Source organism: Mugil cephalus, chromosome 4 (genome assembly GCF_022458985.1).
Source record: "Mugil cephalus isolate CIBA_MC_2020 chromosome 4, CIBA_Mcephalus_1.1, whole genome shotgun sequence".
Taxonomy (NCBI): Eukaryota; Metazoa; Chordata; class Actinopteri; order Mugiliformes; family Mugilidae; genus Mugil; species Mugil cephalus.
Genome location: NC_061773.1, coordinates 18,807,829 through 18,831,246, shown reverse-complemented (window position 1 = coordinate 18,831,246; position 23,418 = coordinate 18,807,829). Strand labels below are relative to the sequence as shown.

The following is a 23,418-nucleotide window of genomic DNA, read 5'->3' as shown; positions in this document are numbered from 1 at the left end:
TGACTGTCCCGAGTGCCCCAACTCTCGATTTTACTGCATAAAATCGTATTAAATGGTGCCAGAGTAAGGACCCATGCATTTGCGGGTCATTTATTGGCATACACTGTTAAACAGGTTGTATTGCTAAGTGTTAAGCAGTGTCATAGTGTAAATTGGATTGCTTCTGACGTCCATGTGGTCAGGGGATTACTGCCGCTAGTTGCCACAATCCACACACACACACACACACACACACTCGTGTATATATATATATATATTTGGCACAAGGTGTGTGAGTGCCAATCCCTTGATTAGACTCACTGAAGCTCTAATGCTGTTGACACAACTGCTACATTAGTGTGTTTACTTCACCTAATCTCAACTTCCAAGGTGTGTGTTTCAGTTTTCGTATTTACAGAACATAATCTAGAAGACAAAATTAAACCCAGCTGCGTAAACACGTGAGACAAACTATGTCATATGGCTGACGGCCTTTAACGTCAATATGGACCTTTCAATATTAGTTTTCTGTCTGTGGCTGCAGATCATTAGTCACATCATCTGAAATGTGGAATTTGCATCATTTTGATTTGTCTTCTCATTGTCTTCGAGGGTAATGAGACATACGCCGCCCCGTCTAAGTTCGGTAATGTGGATGATCCCTGACACGTGAGGTCCCTCTACGTCAGGATTTCCAACCGGTGTTAGTTTGTTTCTTTATTAGTCCCCCAACCGAATGTTTGCATGTGTGTGTGTGAGGTGTCTCCATGTGTTTAATTAAAAGCGAATGGAGGCCGTACAGCGAGGGGTGCCACAGATTGCAGCCATATGCTTCGCAGGCTGTGCCATACTTAAGGCAGCGGATGGTGGGGAGATAATCCTCGAGTCGTGTGAATGCTTCCAGTTGTGCCAGTCACATTGTCAGCCAAGCCAGTGTGTCAGAGCCACGAGTGGCTGTGCTCCCTCACTGCACAAAGACCTCTTCCTGTCAGGAAGAAGTAGCCTAATTATCTCAGAATTGTCAGTCTTATTGGCCAGTCTTGTAGAATTGTGTTGTCCAGATTATGTGGCTAAAAGAGTTCTGGATTAACATGACAATGTACAATGGTTCTGGTTATAATATAGCATAGCTGTTATAAAATATGTTAAACGAGGGGCTCCAAATTCTGTTGTTCCAGGTCTGGTTTTCACTTTTTTTCTACAAATATTTCAGTCAACAGCAGAATTAATAAGACATTTACTTAGACATAAAACTTGTAATTTATTACTATGATTTTTAATGGAGCTGAAAGCAGAGCCTTTTCCTTTTTAGAGCAGAATAAAACTACTGTTTTTCTGAGACCTTTCAATGGAATTAGCAGCAGGTTAAGTGCATTATAGATTTTTGCATCCTTGCCGATAATTGCAGCTGCCTCTTTAGAATGATGGCGGTGCTCTTGTTACACTATGGTCACAAATCATAAAAAACATTAACTGCTCTGTGCTTCTTTTTTTAAAATTTTTTTTTAAAGGCCTGACAGAACGGCCATTGTCCTGACAGCCATACTTCCATTTACTCTAAGGAAAGTGTGTGCATTGGAAAAACATTGTGAAAGTTCAATTCCATTCAATTTCATTTTATTTATATGGTGCCAACAACAATCCGGATTCTCACAAGAAACTTTACAGGCCTTGTGAAACCCGCGGAGCAAAAACTAAGGCGGCGGTGGCAAGAAAGAAACTTTGTGCAGAGCCAATCTCATATGAGGGGACATATCTGCTCGAGGGCCGGCTAGAAAGACAGAAAAAAAGACGGAAAGAGAGGGAAGCAGATGGAGGAGATAGATACAGACATAAAGTAGTAGCATATTATTGTATGGATAGTAAGTGAAAGAGGAGAGTAAAGGATTAGTTCTCAGTGCATCATGGGAGGTCCCCAACATGTGCTCTATAGTGAGCTCAGCCTATAGTGCTGTTTATAAATGTACATTATCATTTTGCATTCAATAATAAGCTATTCAAACAATACACAGGTTCAAATATTCATTTTTTTATTTCAAATATGTGCAACAGTAGGTTGGTCATGCACCTGACGTAAATATACTTAACTGGCATGTGTGTGTATATAATAGACAGAGAAAGAAAATAATTGACAGATTCAGGTTTCAACTTTAAACATAGCAGTGAAACATGTGTAGTATTTAAAGAAATTTATAGTTGTGGGGGAAAATTTAAAAAATGCATATAAAAAAATGTCTAATCAACCAAAGATTTGCTCTGCAGACCCCCTAGAGGCCGCGGGCCCCCTGTTGAAGTCCTATGGGTTCAGGTGAAATGCTTACATCGTATTTAAGATCCAGTGTCTTAAAGTATCACCAAAAAAACTGCACACGAAAGCAAACACGACAAATTCATAGTCGTTGTATCCATTTACCAAAATCCCTCTTTAATCTCACTTTTACACAGGCTGACATTTTATTCCCAAAATAATCTTGATTGAAATTTGCATCACTCCTTCCTCTTAAAGCAAAGTAACGTCTAATACAACGTTATAAATCTGAGTATCCTATATCATCATTGTCATGTATCGTACCTGTGTACTGGAATCCACTTACCAGCCACACGTACCGTGCACTGAACGTGTGTGCACGTGAAGGCCCAGACGCCCAGCTGTCATGAGTCGAAGCCGTTTGAGTTGTTTTAGGAGACTCTAAAAGCCACAATTACTGGTCCTTAAGAGCAGAACGGCTGCAAATTACAGCTGCGCTCAAAGCAAACTAAAATAGCCTGATTCAATTATTCACAAATGAAGAATGCCGGCGGTGTGTTATCGCACGTGCGCGCGCAGCCAGCTCGCGCTCCGCCCATGGCCACGCAAGTAGACGTGAACTCTCACGCCACACACACACACACACGCACACACACTCGCGCGATCGCTGTCCCCGCTGAGGAACGGACGCGTGACAAGGCCGGCTGTGGCCGTACCGGCAGTCTCTCCTCCTGCAGACCCGTCATGTGTGCTCAATTACCGTGACAAGAATGCACAAACATGGCTATCAACTGAGCCAACAGCCACTTTGTCAAAGTCCATGTAGCATTTTTTTTTTTTTTTTTTTTTTGCTTTTTTTTTTTGTTTTTTCATTTTCATCTGAGATTCATTATCTGTGTTTAGAAGTTTTTGTTTTATCTTCTCTGGTCCTTAATCTGCACAAAAGGGCAGCAGGGGATTTCTGTCCCTGATCCACCTCCCCTTCTCTCTCTTGCGTGACAGGCTCACTTCTCTCCTGAGGTGGATGTGTTAATGTCATGTGACAGTGACCGTGCTCTCCATCTGCTTCTCTTCTCTTCTCTTCTCTTCTCTTCTCTTCTCTTCTCTTCTCTTCTCTTCTCTTCTTTTCTCTGCCACTCCCTCCAACACCTTGCATACGTCTGGAAACGGTGCCAAATAGCGAAAGACTTTTAAGTAGCCAGTCTCAGCATTAGAGCCGTAGTGCTTGACTAAACCCACTAATCTGAAAATGCATTCTCACTCACTTAAGTGTGACCTTTGCCCCCCCCCCCATTGGCCTCAGCTGCGACCCCTGAAGACTTCATATCCGACCTCAATTCACTTGTCGAAGTAATCCCCTGCGTCGGCAGACGTGAGAGTAAGTTTTTGAAAAGCAATTAAACATAGTAAACAGGACTCATGACACACGCTGAACCATTAATTGGAGCTCTTGATAATACCCCTCTATGGGGGCCCTCATTAGGTCTGATCGCTGTCTTTCAGACACGGTGAGAGAAAAACAATATTTCATTTCCGCCGTTTGCTCAGTCCGACACGTGGCACAGGGCGAAATGCTGCCAGCCTCGGGTTAATCCTCGGATCCAACAGCTCGAGGGGCACCCCGCCACAACGGAGAACGCCATGCTGGGTACGTCGATGCTGCACTGCCAGAGGGCTCCGTCTGGTTCATGATATCAGCCCCGCGCTAACCCTCCTCACCACTGTGACTCATTAACAAGCTCATTTCCCAGGAGGGGTCCCATCTGCGTGCCACCTGCACTGAATCACCAAGGCTAGCAACGTTTAATGCAGGACACCGTTCACATTTGTTTCGGCATTTCCCGTACGCGTGTTACCTGAGCCCACGTTGTGTCTATTCGCCCAGTTCCCACTTTTTCTTCCCTCTGTGCCCTTCCTCCAGTCTGCTGGATGGACTCATCAGCGCTCCAGCTGGACGTTGACTTTGCATCGACGCACTTTTAGAACAGTTTCCAGGTTCTACAAATTATTAAAACACCAGGATTTATATAAAGGCCAAGGGCCTTTTTGTCTCATAACCTTTGCAGGGCTGATGTGTTTAAACAATGTAATGGAGGAAATATATGAACACGTGCACTTGGAAATATTCTATATTTATTTAGTGACATGGTAAACGTTTTTTTTCTTCTTAGGATTCTTGCTCATGGGCACTTCTGCTGCGTGTGACATGTTCTGGGGGTCGACCCACTAACCCTTCTTTCTACCTCATTTGTATTTTAACGTTCACATTTGTCGATACATTTTGCTTCATATAGGGGAGGTTATTTCATCAGCCTTTCTTGGCTTCCATCTCTCCTGCGTAAACCATTTTTATACCATTTTAATGTTTTCTGTCTTCAATTCGCAAATAAACCAATAAATAAACAAACAGTCGCCCAATGATATGATTAAACATTACATGTAACATGTCATCTGTGGCCTTTTCGTGCGGGTTCTCTCCGGGTGCCCGGCTCCCTCCCACTGTCCAAAGACAGACAGCTCATCAGATTCATTGATGATTCTAAACTGGCCGTGGGTGGGAGTGTGATTGTCTGCCTCTTTGTGTTAGCCCTGCGATAGACTGGTGACCAGTCCAGGGTGTACCCCGCCTCTCGCTCGGTGACAGCCTTCATAGGCTCCAGAGGACGTGCGGTTACAGAAAATGAATGAATGGGTCAATATAACGAAAAAGTTTCCAGTGTGGAGGGGATTGGTGGCATCTATAGTGTATTGTAAACAATTGAATCCCCCTCCTTGTGGAAGAGGTTCAATTTAAAATCTTAAAAAAAGGTCTTCTTTAGAGTCTTTTTTGGGCTACAGTAGAAACATGGCAGAGAAACACGCTGGATTCTTTGGAAGAGCAAGCATGCCCTATGAGATACGGAGGGCTGATTATAAGCTTATGAAAACACAAGAATTTGTAATTACAAGTGATTGTAACTAATGAAAACATTATTATGACTAAGATATTCCATTTCTGCTCTGATTCTAAAATCTACACACTGCTCTCTTTTATTAGACCTTAAGTGTTTCCTAAGGTATTTGCATTCTTCACTGTCCTTTATACTTTGGTTTCACTGGTGCAGTTTTTTTCCCGTAAGATTAAATTTTACACAAGGAGTTGCAGAGAACCAAAAACAGAACGTACGTCACTTAACACGGTGGAAAACCTTCAGTCATAACATCGGCATACCCGTAGCGATGGCCATTTTTGTCTTTTTTTTTTTTTTATATATAAAACTTCTCCACACATTTGCAAGTTGCATATACAAGAGACGGAACATGCAGCTGCACAGGGCATGTGTGCCGTTTCACGATAAGCATCATCTCAACAGAATTCTAGCCACAGTGTTATTAAAAACAATGTGATGTTAAGTTTTATATTGTATATCTTCAGCCCTCCACCATCTACTTCCCAGACCAGGCGGGTGGGGAAAAAGGCTGAACAATAGGACACTAAACAAAAACCAAATAGTGGAAGTCGGTATAGAAAGAAGAAAACGCCTTTCAGACTAACAATGCTGGTTTCCTCCAAGGAACCGTGTGTGTGAACCAAATTTTAGCTGATGACCCGGCTCCACCCTTCTCCTGAGCGGAGACCATGAAGGGAAAGCCAATAAAAAATAAAAATAAATTAAAAAAAAAAGAGGCTCATTACAAGCTCTGTTCTTTCTAAACTTGTCCTCACTCTGTATGTATTGTCTAGTGGCAGAGCTCAAGTCAAGTGAATTAAAGGCCGTTCGGTCACAACATCAGGATGTATGGTTATTGGTTTTGTGCTAGAGCAGAACAAATGTTACAACTGTCCTTCACTAAACCTCACTAAACTAGTGTCAGTATGACCCGGTAATTCCCCTGACATCTGCTCCTCATTCTCCTCCACTTAGACAGAGTAGATAATCTTCAGACACAATGCTCAATTTAATCAGGTGGAATTCTTGTGCAGCGTGCGCGTCAAATGACATCGTGTCATTTAATAATCACGTTCACGTGGCTTACTCAGAGCACACACAGCATAGCATGTGTGGGCCAAGTCACCGCGATAAGACGGCACGTCCAGAAATCTGCAGACTTAGAAAACAGTGACTCATTTGATCTGAAAAACATCGAGCCGCGTTCACCCTTCTCTGATTTGCAACGCTGCCGGTGAGCTCAGTGTTGCCAGGCGGAGGGACGGAAGAATAATTGGCCCTCATTTCACCTTTTCTTTGCTTTGCATGGGTTCACCGCTGGAGCGGGATCTGAATGTCTATTTGAGTCTCAGTGAAAGAAATATAAAAAAAATATATAAAAAATATTTTTGAGGAGGGAGCCAGGGAAACAGCACTAACGCTCATGGATTTCTTGCATATGAAAACATCAGTCTCTCCACGATGGTAGTTATCAGTGTTAAGATATTTTAAAACGCAACTGTGACTTTTGTGGACACTTTAGAGTTTAAATGGGTCTGAGCCGGTTGCTATGGGCTACAGTCATTATTATTATTATTATTATTTTTTTGTGTAGGTGTTCACGCTGCGATGGCTCGCCCACTCTGAGCAGAAGGTCAACAGCGCCATCTACTGATGACGTCAACACACCTGAGGCCCCTTAACCGCCAAATCAGATCAAACCAGCTTTATTTACCACCATCTATACAGAAGGAAATTGTTCAGTGCATATAGCTGTGCCATGTGCCACGAAAGGACTGTGGATGCAGTTTGGGGGATTTAGGTGCTCGCTCAGGGGGACCGCATGGTCAACAGGATGCATCTCTAGCCACCAGTCCACACCTTCCCTCAGCCTACACTGCACGGTATCATAAAGCTATTATTAAAATTCAATATTTCTAAACAATATAATTGATCCATCTCGAAACCAGGAGCAAATATAATAAAGATACAAGGATCAGTCAGGTGTGCAAAACTTCACATAATCCAGTAGCACATCGCAGGTGTGTATCAGTAAAAGATGATCACTGTGTCCTAAATACTGCCAGCCACTGCTGGTATCCTCGTGTGAGTGTTGAACTGTTGGCTGAGTGTGCTTAACAGCTAATGAAGACCCTGCACTGCTGGCTGCTGTTGGCTGGTGATAAGGAAGACCTTCAAAGATTAGTATAGTGTATAATCGCAGTCCGGAGCCAAAGAGCCAAATGGAGTTGTATGTAGTTTGCATAATTTGCAGTCATGAGAAGAAGACACGAAGATTATGATGAAAAATATCCCCAGACTAAAAATGTGCAGTATGCAAATCTGATTCTTGTTGTAAAAGTGTATAAAATGCTGACACAGGGTATGCAAGCACAACACATATTGTATAAGAAATAGAGCTGTCAAACTATTAAAAATTGTAATCAGATTAATCACAGGGTTGCTGTGGATTCATTTCAATTAATCACAATTAAATATCATTGATTCTTAATCTATATTAATCACGTTTCATTTTGCATGAAAAAACAGACTCAAGGAAGAAGGGGATATATCTATCTATCAAGCTTAACGTGTGGATTAAACAGTTTCAACAAAACAACTTGAAACAACCGAACTGCTTTTTTGTCTTTTTTTAAACCAACATTTGTTGACATTAATGCGTCGCTGCTGCTACTAAGACAAACTAACTCGTTGACATTGTTCAACGAGAGGAGAGCTGACCTCTTCTTATTTCCAATGTTGCTGCAACTGTGGCCAGTCTCTCCCAGTGAACAATGGTTGCAGGAGCGGACACATATTTGCAAGCCAGCATTGCCAGCTTGTCTTTGTCTTGATGCATTAGCCAAAGAGCTAGCAGAATCACTGACTAACATATGCTTGGTGTTATTGTGCTATTTTAAGCTGGAAGTGCTTCGGTGAAAAGAAAACTCCTTCCTGTTGACTGTACATAATACTTTATGTTGGTCCACTGTTCTGTCTTATTTTTTTTGTTGTTGTTGTTGTTTTTTTTGTACTCAAATGTCCCATGTAGAGGACGAGCATACTGTTTAGTGTCTTCCATCTTTATCAGTTGGTTCTGTTGCCTGTCACTCCTGGATCAACTGCACATTTGCACATGCGTGTTGGTAACTGTACTTGGACAAACTGCATGAAATGAGATGGTCAGAATCATTCTGAGCTGCAGATGGATTCATTGCGTTAAAGTTTTTAATCAGATTAATTAGCACGATGGATTAATCCAAGTTAACACGTTCATTTTCACAGCCCTAATAAGAAAGCAGGGCTGTAATGGAACATGATATTCTGAAAGAAAGAAAAAGACTTAAGAGTAAAAATAAAACAAGATAAAATATGTTATGGAAGCCCATTTGTTACCAGAAAAGTCTATTTTAAAGTATGACTGTGTATTGTTTTTGCTGAAATTATTCTTCCTCAAAACAAATGAAAACCTCAGTTAGTCTGACGTTAGCACTGACTTATGGTGGCTAATGTCAGAAAACCCTAATGAACTGTGTAACAGGCATTAATGGGCCAGTGCACATTTTAATGTGCGACTGGCAAAGGTTGCACCTGCCTCCTTTTGAGGTGATGGGATAATTTAAAAGAAAAAGGAACAAGTTGAACTTCAGCGTTTGTGTGACGAACGTTAACACAGAGGTCACCGACATGTCTCCGGGAACCCTCAGAAAAAAAGCCCACCTCCCAGTGAGATCGATCAGCGGGACATGAGACGGACAAAAGAAATGGAAAAGAGTGGTGTTCGGTCGCGTTGTGAGACTTTGCGGGACAGTTTCCATTAATTCTGTTCACTTCAGTGCTCCACGGACAGACAACAGAGTCCAGAGGGACCAAAGGGTGCAGTGGATGATTTATTGCTTTAGAGATGGCGGTAGGAAACCACTGACCTCCTGGTGACCACTACATTGCGGTTGCAGGTGCATCGGCTATGGGCCACCTATGTGTCAGCTGGAGAGAGGATTAGATTAATACTGAGCTTCAACACAACTTCAGGGGTTTATTCCAAGTGAATGTATCTGTGGTGAGCTCTAGCAGCTTATTTCATAAATCAGTAAAATAAAATAAGATTAAAAATAGACATGCAGATGCTGTATGTATGACAACTGGTATAACCAACTAGGCCCTGTTTATTTTACTGTGTTTACATGGTTTAGGTTTAGTCTTTCTATGAACAATTCATATTGTTCCAGGTCCTTCCCTCCAGTTATAACATCTGACTGCTAGTTCTGCCCTGATGGGTTTTAACGGCAGCTTTATACCAATGTCATACTCTCCTTCTCTTCCAATTGGTCCCAGTATCTCCTTGTGTTCAGTACTCAAGGTTTCTACTCTTTTGGCCTCTAGTCTACTCCTTGTTGTACTTGTTTGCTGGAACAATGGATTTACTGACCTATTGTCCCTGGTAAAGTATTTTTATAGTTCACCTGGTCCAGCCTGGTGTCATGCATTTGAAGCCTTTGTCTGTTGGCCTGGCAGTATGACCAGCCAAGGTCTTAGGGTTAGGGTTAGGGTTAGGGTTAATTTTTCACACTTTTTTCCTCTTTGCAACAGTCCGTAATCGTGTGCACTGCCTCATAACCTGGTCTCCAAACTATTTTCCTTTACGAAGGATTTCCCACAGACTGTGATGCCTTTAAACTCCTCCGAGATCTCCAGCAGGGTCTTGGCTTTGGTCTCAGGCAGAAGAAAGAAGGTGTAGAGACAACCCAGCAGGCACACACAGGCAAACAGCACAAAGCAGTACGAGCTGAGGATGCTCTATGAGAGGAGATAAAGAGATGAAGCTTTAGCAATGTTAATTGAACTGTGTGAGAGCCGGATGTGGATGCCGTAATGTGTCTCCTAATTTTACTTCAGTTGGTGGCACTCACAATAAGGAACGGAAAGACGAGGCCCAGTACCGCGATCATGAACCAGCGCTGCATCCCCCCAAGGGCTAGCGCCGTCACTCGATTAGACTGGATGAACATCTCGCTGGTAAGCGTGGCTGTAGCTCCCGCTGCGTGGACCACAGGGAGAGCACAGGGGAATCAAAGTCATTTTCTATGCAACATCTTCTCTGCTGCCATTTTTGTGTACAGAATTCCCTTTTTGTTTTGAACTCAGCGACTGTAAAAGCACGTACCAGGCCCTCCACAGAAGAAGATGATGAAGATCATGAGCAAACTTGTAGTAATGTACGGGACCCAGTAGCTTACATCCTGCAAAAATGACAATTTTAGGTGAATCCGCTTTCATATTTTCCCTTTAAAAAAATCAGCAGAAGGTTTTGACTATATTTTGATTTTGAGTTTTAATGGGCCTACAAAATAGTTTTGCTCACTTTACTGATGCTGCCAGTCGCAAACATGCAAGTGCATGTACTCAGGAAGTGTAACTCTGAGTAATGCTTAAATGTTTTTTTTTCCATTCTATGCTCTGCAATTATTTAGCGGCTTTTGATACTAGACTGCAATATGAGAAATTTCACAAAACATTTGATATACCTCTGAATTACAATACAGTGCAAAAAAAAAAAAAAAAACTGTGATCGTGTGATTGTAATTAGTTTTTAATGTTTTTTAATTCTAGGACAGACCCATGCCTTATTATTTCTGATTTAAAGCTAGAAACTTGTGCATTGTAAGTAGATGTTTGTATACACCGATCAGGCACAACATTATGACCACTGACCACAGGAGAAGTGAATAATATAATGATCTGCTGGGAAACATGGACATGGCATTTATGTGAGTCTTACTTAGGCATGCACCACCCACCAGACCAGATGCCAGCACCCTACACCAATTGCAGCAGCCATCCCCAGGATGCAGCCTGACACAGGAACTCACACCAAAACGATTTAGGAACGAATTAAGAAAAAAGCATGAAGAACAGCACGAGGTGTTGACCTGGCCTCCAAATTCACTAGATCTCAAACTGATCAAGTATCTGTGGGATGCACTGGAGCAAGCCTGATGCACAGAGGCCCCTCTCCTCGCCCTCCACTAACAACATCCTGTTGCCAGACACCGCAGGACGTCCATGTCCATTCTCTGATGAGTCACAACTGTTTTGGAGGCACTAGGGAGACCTATACATATTAGGAAGGTGGTCATAATGTTATGCCTGATGTGTAACAAAACTCCATCAAATTAGTGTTTTTCTGCACTTTGTCCAGTTCTAATAGTGATTTGGGTACTTCTTCCATCACTGGCAGCAGGTTCACCTTCAGGTTGAGTGTGACAGTGACCAACACCAAACAGGCGGACATGGCCCCGTAGCCCCCATATAACAACGGCCTCCTTCCTGTGTGCTCAATGATAAGACCCTGGTAGAAAGTACAAAATAATGATTCGAATAAAATGGTTTAAAAAAAAAATCCAAAATGTATATAATTACTGTATTACTGTAGCTCAGCTGTAGCATCAGTGAAAGCTACTGACTGGAGATTTTAAACGTACAGTGGGGTGCAGGCTGAACAATTTACTCACACAGGAGACTGAGGTAATAATTTCAGATACTCCAATACCAAGAGTGACATAGCGGATCTTGTCTCTAGGTATGCCTGCCTCCAGGAAGATGTCAAAAGAGAAGATAGTGATCTAGGATGAAGAAAAGTACTGTTAGAGTTAAAGAGTCTTCACAGTTGAAGGGCTAAAGTGAGAAAGGAATCTCTTTTCTACATCAGTTTGTCTGCTCTGCTGATTAAGGTTTGGTGTTATACTGTATGTATAATGCTATCATTGTTATGTACTGTATGTCTATGGAAAGTGTTATATGTGTAACTGTGATTAATCATTGTAGAAACATTTTGAAAATATCTGTTTATGGATTGAAAATCAGTTTCATGGAAAGCTGGCAATGAAGTTGCATGTTACCATACTGTGTCATAGCTTTCCATATCTATTCTTATCGTGTTGTATCGCATTATTTTGTATCGTATCGTATCATATTGTGTCATGTTGTGTTGTCCATCCTTACCGCAGACATGCCGGACAACTGGTTGCAGAAGTAGATGGTTGACATGGTGATGATCTGCCATCGCACCGTCCTGTCCCTCAGAAGCTGCAGGAGGCTCCTTGGTGGGGCTGCTTCAGTGGTCATCTGCTCCATCAACATCTCGTCCATTTCCTGGCTGTAGTCACCTTGGCCCCACAAACTCTGAAGAGCTGAAGTAAGAATAAAAAAAAATAAAAGAATTAATTTATTGTTGAATGTCTAGGATCGTAGTAAATAAGAACATTTTCGGGGCAGTTGAACATTTCTGGCACATGGGTGTATAGAGTAGTGTGTGATACCAAAGCTGTAACCAACCTTTTTTGCATGCCTTCTCATCACCTTTATCTATTAATAAATAGCGGGGAGCCTCAGGAAGAAAAGGCAACACAATAATCTGAACTACAGATAAACATGCAGGGACACAGAGGAGAATGTTCCACAACTCCTCACGACCAAGGATCTCACTGAAAAGGGGAAAAAAAGAAGAAATTTCTGTGGTATGGTTTGATTTATTGTTTAATTGCTATTTAAGAGTTTTAAACACTAGGGCCGGGACTTTAACGCGTTAATGAAGATTAATTAACTACACAAAAATTAACGCGTTAAAAATAATAATAATAACGCATTTTAATTAACGCGGAACGTTTCTCACTGGACGAGTTTCAGGCGAACCGATTATAGATCTACTAAAGCGCAAAAACAGCCGCCGACACTGACCACCGCCTGAGGAGTTTTAATGTAGCCCGAACGCAGCTCAAACCGACCTCGTGCCGCAGCAGGGCAACCAAGCCTTGATAAATACACCGGAACCACGCCAGTTTACAGTATCCTCCCGTGTTTTAGCCGCTCGCTACCGGAGCTTCATTGAAAAAAAAAAAAAAAAAAGCGGTCGTTACTGTGGCGGAGTTTCCTCTACTGCAGCTCAACAGCTGACATGTGATCAGACACAGGTACAGACCTGTCACTGTCTCATGGTGCATTTCATTATTATAGGACTTCAGCCTCAGAGCTCCGTACCTGTCCCAGAACATCACACAGGGACATGGAGCTGCCCTTGTGATTGGTTACTGAGTTTTATTATGTTAACATCAAGCTGAGTTCAAAATCAGTTTATGCTACTGTGATTTGCATCCCTAGTCTGTTGGTCTTGGTTAAGTAACCTAATATCAATCGAATCAAATATATCAAATATTTATATGTGATTAAAAATGTGATTAATTTCGATTAATAAATTACAAAACCTCTAATTAATTAGATTTTTTTTCTTTAATCGAGTCCTGGCCCTATTAAATACACTTCCTGACTATGGGTAACAGCTTTTTTGCGCACTCAACTTTTCTGCATCCTCAGCTGTCATACGTGTTTACACTAGGTACGTACCTCAATCCAAAAAACTGTGCAGAGAGTTTGCCAAGTGACAAAAAAGTTGCCGAGGTCAGAGTCACTGTGCCTCTAATCTTTGTGGGTGAAATCTCTCCGAGATAGATCATATGAATGCTCATTCCCAAACCTGCAGGTCATATAAGGTATGTGTAAGAAATATGCAAAAACACAATGCATTTATGAGCAGCATGCACAATAATGGTGGCTCACCTGACGAGTATCCATACAGAATCCTTGCCACTATGATCATCTCATATGATTTTGCCCCTTTACTTGTAAGCATGATCCCTGCAGCCACAATGGCAACAAAACTGTTGCAGATAATTGCCTTTTTTCTGAGGAAGGAACGTGTTTCGCTTCAGAGCCTTTTAGGCTACAAGACTAGGCACAACATTGAGTCTCATACTCACCTTCCCAGCATGTCTGAGATAAACCTGACACTTACTGCACCAAAGAGTGCCCCGACAGCGTACATGGAGACAATAATAGACCAGATCATGGTGACGGTCTGCGGAGAGGGAGGCTCTGCATACCTGTCATACCAGCTGCTGTTGATGAAACGCTGTATGTACTGCAGGGGGGGAATTAAAGCTTTGTTGTGTTACGGCCTTAAATTACAAATTTAGTCACCAAATGAGGATGGAATGGAAAGGTGAGATGAGGTTTTTCACCGGTGAGGGAGAGCTCAGCCCAGTGAGATGGTAGCCAGTGTGGAAACTTCCTCCGAATCCCAAAATAACAATGAGGACCAGAGCGTTGCCGCGAGTCTGGAAGAGCAGAAATAAGACTCAAAAATCAGACATACGTAAATGTTGAGGTACGTTGAGAATTGCAGGTACTACTATAAAACTATTTTTGACCAAATCAAACACATATTGGGCTTTGGGTTTAGATTCTTTAATTCACTATTTCTTACACTTGTAGACGCAGAGAACTCTACTCAACCTTTCATGCCAACTGAAAATGCTTCATGTGTGATGATGAAAAACAATAAAAAACTAAAATACCAAAACAAAATTAGATTTTTTATTATTAGTTTATTGAACTGGGATAATGCACTTTAATCAGCGTTGATGCATTACCCATCAGTGTAAATGCTCCAGACTTTTAGCATGAATGTTAAGACTTTAAAACAACAATCATACAATAGACAATTACAGCACCAGATACAGATAAACAATGTTAAAACAAACTTATAACTTTGAAAATGAGACAGACATTCATAAAGATTTGGTAGCTGTCTAGATCAAGAATATTATACTTTTTTATTTTTTTTATTTAGGACATTGCAATAATGAAAGTGAAGAAGTTTCCTGTCTAAAAATTGAACTGCCTTCTTAAAGAGAGACTTGATTTCTTTTCACTGTGTCCAGGATGTAAAACAGTGATTTATGTGCGAAAATATCATGGCATGCACATGGACTAAATAGCACAGTCAAAATAAGAATAAGAAATCCAAACTATGTCTTAACGTCCCTTATCCAACAAATTATAGTGGTGTCTGGCAGACAGAAGAGAGACGTTGGTTTTCCAAACCGAGGGACGTGGAAAGTTCGATGAACAAGGCCACAGTTGTTTAATGCTAATTTTCTACGTGTGTTTCTGTGATTCCAGAAGCAAAGGATTTGAAGGATCTATCACCACATATCTGAGAAGCATGTCTGAGGCTGCTGCCAGGACACTGATTGATTTAAAATCTACAGTACGTGGTATAAAAACCTAAATTCTACAACCAGTAAGCAAATAGTGCATAGTCAGTAGTCAAGCCAATTCAAGACTCGTGGCATAAGATGATACAGTGGCCCTGGGTGACATTTGTTATGTTGTTCAAAACTCAGGATCCAGGATTTTCAACCTGCTCGATTAAAGGTGCACAGACACTTGCTGCTATACTGGGATTTTGCAAAAAACAAAACAGAACCAATAAAAATGAAAGTGTCACTCTTTACATTGAAAAGTTGCTACTCACCTGAGTCCTGGATTGCAATGAAACTATCAAGGAAGGAATTCAGTTTTGTTTGTTTGCAAAGAAATCTACATTACGTCAATTAAAAAGCCTTTTAAACTGGTATTTGTTATGATTGCTCATCCCCTCATGAATAGAGTTTCGCACTCAGTTCTGTATCCAAAGAATAGTTTTTAAAAATTAGTCATAGACCCACGAAGTGCAGTGACTCAGCTATAATTTGGCTGCGTGACTCACAGCACCCAGACATACTGAGAAACAACCTGCTCGCCGGAAACAACGCGTTCTGTTTTTCTAACATTTTCCGTGTTATAAAAGCGCGTCAGAGCAAAAATCGTGATGTTAGATTTGCTTCAACAAAATGGCCCCGTCACAGTTTGACGCTGCCATATTTTTCTGTCTTTAACATTTACACGCGTGAGCGAACAGTCATACAGACAGTAGAAAATACATCAAATCTTACCAGCTGTTGAAGCAAGGTCACCATTCTGTCTTTCCTGACATGTACTAATGGTACATTTGTTCAGGCTGCACGGACTTTGTTAAATGTTTCACGCTGCTTATGATTAACTTTCCTAACTAGGAGTTAAGACAATGACTCCCCCTACACGAGTCACTCATCTGTCCAGTGATCTGAAGTTACTCTGCAGCACCGTGGATTTCATCAGGTTTGCGTCAACGTTTGATTTTTAGATCAGATCAGTGTGCTTTGCAGTTTGACGAATGTGAACATCCGACAGTTTAGGAAAGACTGAATCGTCAGTATTTATGCGATTGGGTGGTGGAACATATCAGGATGGTGCCAGTGCTTTTGCATGTTATACATGATTTAAGGCACATCATGTACAATACATAACACCTACCAAGGTCCGAGCACTGAAAGTGTTGACACATATTTACATATACACATATTTATATGCAGTCTGTGGCACAAGTGTCAAACATATGGCCCAGAGCATGGATTTGAAAAAAGTGTTTCAATGAAACTATTCCTAACTTGTGAACTGTTTTAGTAAAAGAAGTGGACTGACCACAACATTGAGACCCAGGATTAAAAAGCAGACAGCAATGAGCCCAAATTACACTTATTTTTCTTAAGGAATTAGTTTTTAAGTTTATTTTATTAAACGTAAATGTTCTACTAATTTACTTGTTCTTGTTTGCACTAAACGAAATGGCAAAAGTCTGGAGTTTGACACCCTTGGTTAATGGCATTTCATCAATTTGAACGGAGGTGCTGTTCATACGTAAGTCCAGCAGGGGGCAATAATCGTCAAGTTGTGAGGTTTTTTTTTTTTTCCTCCGCTCTTTTTTCTCGTCGTTGACGTTCGCTCAGGCGGAAACAACATGCGACCGTGTTTTCCGTAGTCATCGTAGACTAGCGGGCAACGGCGAGAAGTGGAGATTGTCTACACAAAAGAAAGTCTTCCGTTTGTGTATTAGCTTATACACTTTTGAAAACAAAAATGCCGCTAGAAAATCTGGAGGAAGAGGGTCTGCCCAAGAACCCCGACCTGAGGATAGCACAGCTGAAGTTTCTGCTCACGATGGAGGGACACCGACATGACGCTAAAGTGAAGACGGAGCTCATGGATGCTATCAAAGCTAACAGTGAGTTAGCATTTTACTTGGCAACGTTAGCGCAAATATTATTTCAGCTTATGCTTAAATCGGACGGCGGTGTGTGTAGCTGTGCAAATAAATGCGCTGGGTACATAAAAGCTACAGAAATCCAGACGAAGTCCTTAAATATTAAGTCTGTTTAACGAGCATTGACATGCTAGCTAACATTGTGAGCTAACGTCAATTAAATGACAAACTCGTAGAGGGCTGGTTTGCAAATTACCCAGACATAAATAGTTTAGACATATTTACTTTGTCAATAAAATCTAGCAGTGGTACAAAGGCAAGATGAAACATGAAATGAGATCAGAAAACGGATTTTCTGTAAATGACTTTTTAGGGAAGATTTTAAAACCTAAAAACTGATGACGTAGAAAAATAACCGACTTCAATTGATCAGGAGGTTAACCTGCTTCTTTGTGCTACAGATATGGCCCCGTACTACGAGGCTCTGTGCAAGGAGCTGAAGTGGCAGCTGGACAGCGACCTGCTGAGTAAAATGAAAAAGGCCAACGAGGAGGAGCTGAAGCGTCTGGACAACGTGCTGGAGGATGCAGAGAAGAACCAGGGAGAGAGTGAGATACGAGACGCCATGATGGCCAAGGCTGAGTATCTGATCAGGATTGGAGACAAGGTACGGTGTCACACAATTCAGTTTGAGGGGGAAATGTAGTAGAATGGACACTGTTAATATGCGAGTCTGTGTGAGAATCAGGTGCAACATACAAGCCAAGCCAGGCGAACCAAAAAGAGACTGCATGGTGCAGTCCACTGCAAGAGATTAGATTGTGCAACAGCATAGTTTACAAAACAGATCTACAGAGTGCAGGAGAAGAGACACAGCCTGTATGTGATGGTTTATAATTGAACTTCTGGTGCAAGGGCTGTGATGGGATCAGTAAGGATCGAGGAAGATTTTTTGATTAAATTTCTGATATATAATTCAGACAAACTCAGCTGAGGCGTCCCTGTGATTTATGTTGATGCATAATGAAATGATCTGATAATATAGGTCTTTACATAACGAGCTTCGGCGGAGTCATAAAAAGTGTAAAATTTCATAATCCCAATTTAAGGCCTTAAATGCGAGCATATTTTGCACCGTAGGTCTCTGATTTTCCTTATTTTTTTACACTTTGTAAAGGTCTTAAGTTTAACCCATATTGACCTTAAAGAGTTTTAAATTTCACCTGTTAAAACCTGCAGAAACCCTGACTATTCTGCTAATTCTGCTTTTTGGCTTGTGTAAAGTGGCTCATCCAGTCTGGGGAGCATCGATTCTTCTTCACATGAAGAAAACACGAGCAAAACAAGTGTATTCATTCCAACCAAGAGGGAAAGGTTTGGATCAATTGTGTGCGTAGTCATTAGTCACAAATATTTAACTATTGATTGGATTATCAAGTGTTTACTTCTGCATTCAGTCTGATTGGAAGTTTCTTCAGATCAGGGTAGTCTGTTACTATCCATGTCCAGCAACAGATGTCCTTTCTAATGCTATCCACTGCTGTGTATCAAAGTCAATTAAATTCTCAGATGGATTACTTATAATATCAGTTTCTGAGTGTTGGATAATCTCAGATTTCTCAGGTGTGCCCATGTTTTAGCTGTGATTGCTGCTTTACTACCTTGCTAGAGTGATATTATGGCAAAGTGGTTTATTCTGAACACTAACTATAGCTAAACTAACTAAAAATGACTATCTGTATTTTATGTGTTTTATTTTTAATCTCTTTAATTTGTACTTGTATAAAAGAAAGTTGAGCGTTAACAATATTGCCTGTCTTTGCTGAATGTCTCCACAGGAGGGCGCTCTAACGGCTTTCAGGAAGACCTACGACAAGACGGTGGCTCTGGGTCACAGACTAGACATCGTCTTCTACCTGCTGAGGATCGGCCTCTTCTACATGGATAGCGACCTCATCACGCGCAACTCTGAGAAAGCAAAGAGGTGAAAGCTGGTTCTGTAACACGTTCTCCGACGTCTCTGTAATCTGATTCTGATCGCTCAACCACCTCCTACTTGTGTTTTTTCGCCGCAGTCTCATTGAGGAGGGAGGAGACTGGGACAGGAGGAATCGTCTGAAGGTTTACCAGGGCCTGTACTGTGTGGCCATCAGGGACTTCAAGCAAGCTGCCGAGCTCTTCCTCGATACTGTCTCCACCTTCACCTCTTATGAGCTGATGGACTATAAGACCTTTGTCACCTACACAGTCTATGTCTGCATGATCGCCCTCAAAAGGCCCGACCTCCGTGAAAAGGTAGAGAGTGATAAGATTGAGAGTGTAACTTTTTTTAAAATATCGTGCAACTGCTGTTGAATATGCTAAATATGTTTGTCTGTAGGTAATAAAAGGTGCAGAGATCTTGGAAGTGCTGCACAGTCTGCCTTCTGTCCGCCAGTATCTTTTCTCGCTCTACGAGTGCCGTTACTCAGTTTTCTTCCAAAGTCTGGGTAAGGACGACTTTTTATTTAGATTTTACTTGGTGTCATCAATTTTTTTTTTTTTACCGGATGTTGTTTCTGCACGTCACTAATGACCGAAACTTTGTGCCACAGCCACGGTGGAGCAGGAGATGAAGAAGGACTGGCTGTTTGCTCCACACTACCGTTACTATGTGAGGGAGATGAGGATCCAGGCCTACAGCCAGCTGCTAGAGTCCTACAGATCCCTCACCCTGGGCTACATGGCCGAGGCCTTCGGTGTCAGCACAGAGTTCATCGACCAGTGAGTCTTCACAAACCACGTTCACACACCTGGAATCTGAAATTCAGATCCTGCAAAGCAAAGCTTCAAAGGTTGTACTGCAGAGGTTGTAACTGTGCTTCACTCTGCTGCTTTAAGGATTTTTCTAGCCAACGTTTTATTATCTCAAGGTTTAAATTGCATCAGTATGTGACTCCGATAAAACTACTCGATAAATTCTGCTCACAAATGTGCAAAACCCAAATATCATAATAAACAGGTAGTGGAAACACGTACATTTTGAAAAAACCTCTTAAACATCGCTAAAACACTCTCATGAGGTGGTTCCCCGTCACTGGAGATGATGCAGGGGGTCATGTGATCAGTTTATTTGAAGTCCATCTTCCTCAAAGTGAAGTCTCGTGATGAGAATTATGGGAAGTCACGAGAGTTACAGCTTACACACAAAACACTGCAATGGAAACACGTACAAAGCTTTAGAGAAACTTCAGAATTGCTGCTTTTATTTGGCGGAAAACACATAATAGAAGCGTAGCTACTAACTGCTGAGCAGAACTCATTGTTTGAACACAAGCATCTCCTGGGTTTTTGTTTCATGTGCTGTCATAGTTTGTCGTTCTGACAAACCTATTTAAACTTTCTCTCCTTTTCACAGGGAACTGTCCCGATTCATAGCTGCTGGCCGTCTTCACTGTAAAATTGATAAAGTCAATGAGATTGTGGAAACCAATAGGTAATTCTTCTGATTCATACCAAAACTTGAGTGAAATGACTCCATAACCAGACACTGAACTTTACGTTTTCCTTTCCTTTTTTTTTTTTTGCAGACCTGATAGCAAAAACTGGCAGTACCAGGAAACCATCAAGAAGGGCGACCTGCTGCTCAACAGAGTCCAGAAGTTGTCCAGAGTTATTAACATGTAACCAGCTGTGAGGCCATCATCTTTTTCATTACAGCAAAGTGGATTTGCATTATTCTTCTTGGTATACCGGAACCTATTGTTTGTCTGACAAATGACTCTTATATTGTGTAAATAATAAAACCTGTTTAACTGTTGCTGCAGCATTTCTCAAAGTGTTTTTTTTTTTTTTGTTTTAGGAAAGAGGCCGACACATGATTTCATATAAATAGCAGTATAAATTATTTTATTTACAGAAACTTGTTACAAAACAAATATACTATACAATCTTTTCTTTAAATATTAACTCTAACCTATGTTTTGTTCATGAATTACATAGCAGCCAATACATAAGTCCAGCTGAAAATGATTCTGATAATGTATACAAAAAAAAAAATCTATACACGCTTTTACATGGATTTAGTTTTTTTTCGTCCCAGACACGAGCTGTATTCTCTCTTTCACATTCCAAGTCTATGGTGCTAATAAAGAAAACATCCCTTGCGATGTCTCCACATACTGGAAATAAAGTCAAGATGTTGGAGTTTGAGGGTAAACAAAACACTTAAAAGTTTTTTTTTTGTTTGTTTTTTTTACATATAAATCCCAGTAAACCAGAAGAGGCTAAAACCACTTACTGAGGGTTAAAAATAATTTCAACATCTTGTCTGGAAAACTCGAAAACCAACTAAAAACAAGTGTTTCATACTGGGCAGCTGACAAGCTAAGGTTTTTACCATATTTAGAGTTCATAGGCAGATTTCAAACCAAACTCCTAAATACTTTGAACATTCAAGTAAGGTAAAACAACCCAAAGAATACTGTCCTCAAAACAGTCAGGGTGAAACAAATTCAGGCACTTTCTTAATTGGATATTTCTTTTAAAAGCTGCTAAACTCATTCTTTAAAAGCTGTGATTCTAATTACTTGTTTGGCAACGATGATGCAAGCAGTTGGACTGTTTGAAGTGTTCCTCTTCCTTGCAATGATTGCTTGAGTCCCTTCAGCCTTTTAGAAAAGAACAGAAGTGTTTCAATCATGAAATGTGTTTAAGGTCTACAAAGGGTACGACTGGTTTCGAGCACTGAACGGGCGCAGCTTTCGCGCCCGCACGCCATTTCACAATCGCGGGCTAAACTGGGTCGCGGAGCTCGTGTTGATTCGTAGGCAACGTAAAAACGACGTCTTGTAAAAAGCACGTGTGATCGAGACCTTGAAAAGTGAATAAAGGTATCCGCCGTCGCCGTCGTACAGACACATGCTACGGTGGCAACACTTCCGCCCTCAAAAGGATCTCAGTGCACGATTCATGAGATGCTTCAGCTTCTACACATAGGCGTATTGCATTAGAGAGACTTGGCAGTGAACCACTTCAAATAGTCTTTGTTCTCCGACTCATCTTTTTTTGTCCTTTTTTTTATTTTTTTACTAAATAAATAATGATTTTTTTTAAAATTGTACCAAAAATTCAGCATGTGTGAAAAATGCCTGTGCAAAAATACATATTTTACTATGTACAATTGGTTAACAAAATATGTTTTCTCAAATAGGGATACTTATTTGATACATAGGCTACAAGCTAAATTAAGATTCTTTCAAAAAAAAAAAAACAAAAAAAAAAACAATGGTCTCCTCTACTTCCCTACTATCTGACATCAGTGGAGGTTCCACAAATCAACACGTGTTGCCAAAAGTTCAAATATATCCCGTGAAGCCATCTCCATGAATCCCGCACCTTTAAAACTCACCCCGGACTGCTCCGACATCCCGACCAGATGGGCACTGCCTGATTTAAGACTCCATTTTGACAAAGGAATAGAGTGTACCGCCTCGCTCGCTGTGACAAACGCCTTCCCATCACAACCTACTGTTACAGCAAGGCGTTAAAAACTTCGACATCCAGAGCTTGGATAGTGGTTACACACACGGAGGGACAATCATACCCACAGAAGACAGGTGACGTGCAAGTTTGCTCCAGTTAAGACGTACCATACCTGATTCCCTGCGCAGGAAAAATAAAACATTACAATTCACACCTGCCCGTGCAGCACACAGCTGCACGAGTAACAAGAAGTTGTGGCAATAACGATCCAGCTCGCACAGGTTTTCTTGGTATCCACAACGCACCATCACCGCTTCATAAGCAAGACATCCCACCTTTTACTCGGAAACAAAAGTAGTTGGCAAGGCTGATAGCAGCTTTTGGCTAGCTTTGTGGACAAAGAAGCTGTGCCTGTGGAGAAAGTAGTTACTTAGTGCTGTTCACAGTTGGGGGTAGGTCTGCTCTGGCTATGATTTTTCACAGAGATTCAGAATATCAAACAGGTGTCCTCAAGACCAAGCCCTCTCTCTCTCTCTCTCTCTAAAAAGATTCAATCGGATGGGCACGTCAGGTGTCCTTTTCACATTTAAAAGCACAACCGTCATCACCAAGTCTACAGAGACTCTTTGTAGTTCAGTGTAAAAAGCTCGTAAGAAATCATAAAAAGGTAACACTTGCATAATTATTCTGGGTAATGAAACGAATAGATCCGATCATCTCTATGGGCTCGTCCCAGGCTACTGCATGTTAAGCCGAGGTCACTCAATGTCTCACCAGAGAGTCACCGACCGGCTAAAGTGAAACCGCTAGGTGATAGTGTGTTTGCTTTAAGGTGTTTTGCGAGTGTCACTTTGATCCTC

At 41.3% G+C, this 23,418-nt stretch overlaps 2 protein-coding genes across 2 annotated transcripts; one reads left to right on the top strand and one right to left on the bottom strand.

Annotated features, from left to right (window-relative positions):
* Positions 1-9,013: 9,013 nt before the first annotated feature.
* On the bottom strand, positions 9,014-15,997 carry slc2a9l1 (solute carrier family 2 member 9, like 1). Its single transcript, XM_047583589.1, has 12 exons — positions 15,969-15,997; positions 14,211-14,306; positions 13,950-14,110; positions 13,750-13,874; positions 13,537-13,666; positions 12,472-12,620; positions 12,139-12,326; positions 11,649-11,759; positions 11,384-11,485; positions 10,301-10,376; positions 10,047-10,174; positions 9,014-9,933 (listed from the first exon to the last, which is right to left on the bottom strand). The coding sequence occupies exons 1-12, from the start codon at positions 15,990-15,992 to the stop codon at positions 9,748-9,750; spliced, it is 1,476 nt and encodes a 491-aa protein (XP_047439545.1). The 5' UTR covers positions 15,993-15,997; the 3' UTR covers positions 9,014-9,747.
* An 851-nt stretch (positions 15,998-16,848) lies between these two features.
* On the top strand, positions 16,849-20,894 carry psmd6 (proteasome 26S subunit, non-ATPase 6). The gene is made up of 8 exons (XM_047582924.1): positions 16,849-17,116; positions 17,557-17,762; positions 18,934-19,079; positions 19,171-19,390; positions 19,476-19,584; positions 19,690-19,858; positions 20,493-20,570; positions 20,665-20,894. The coding sequence occupies exons 1-8, from the start codon at positions 16,972-16,974 to the stop codon at positions 20,759-20,761; spliced, it is 1,170 nt and encodes a 389-aa protein (XP_047438880.1). The 5' UTR covers positions 16,849-16,971; the 3' UTR covers positions 20,762-20,894.
* The last annotated feature ends 2,524 nt before the right edge of the window (positions 20,895-23,418 follow it).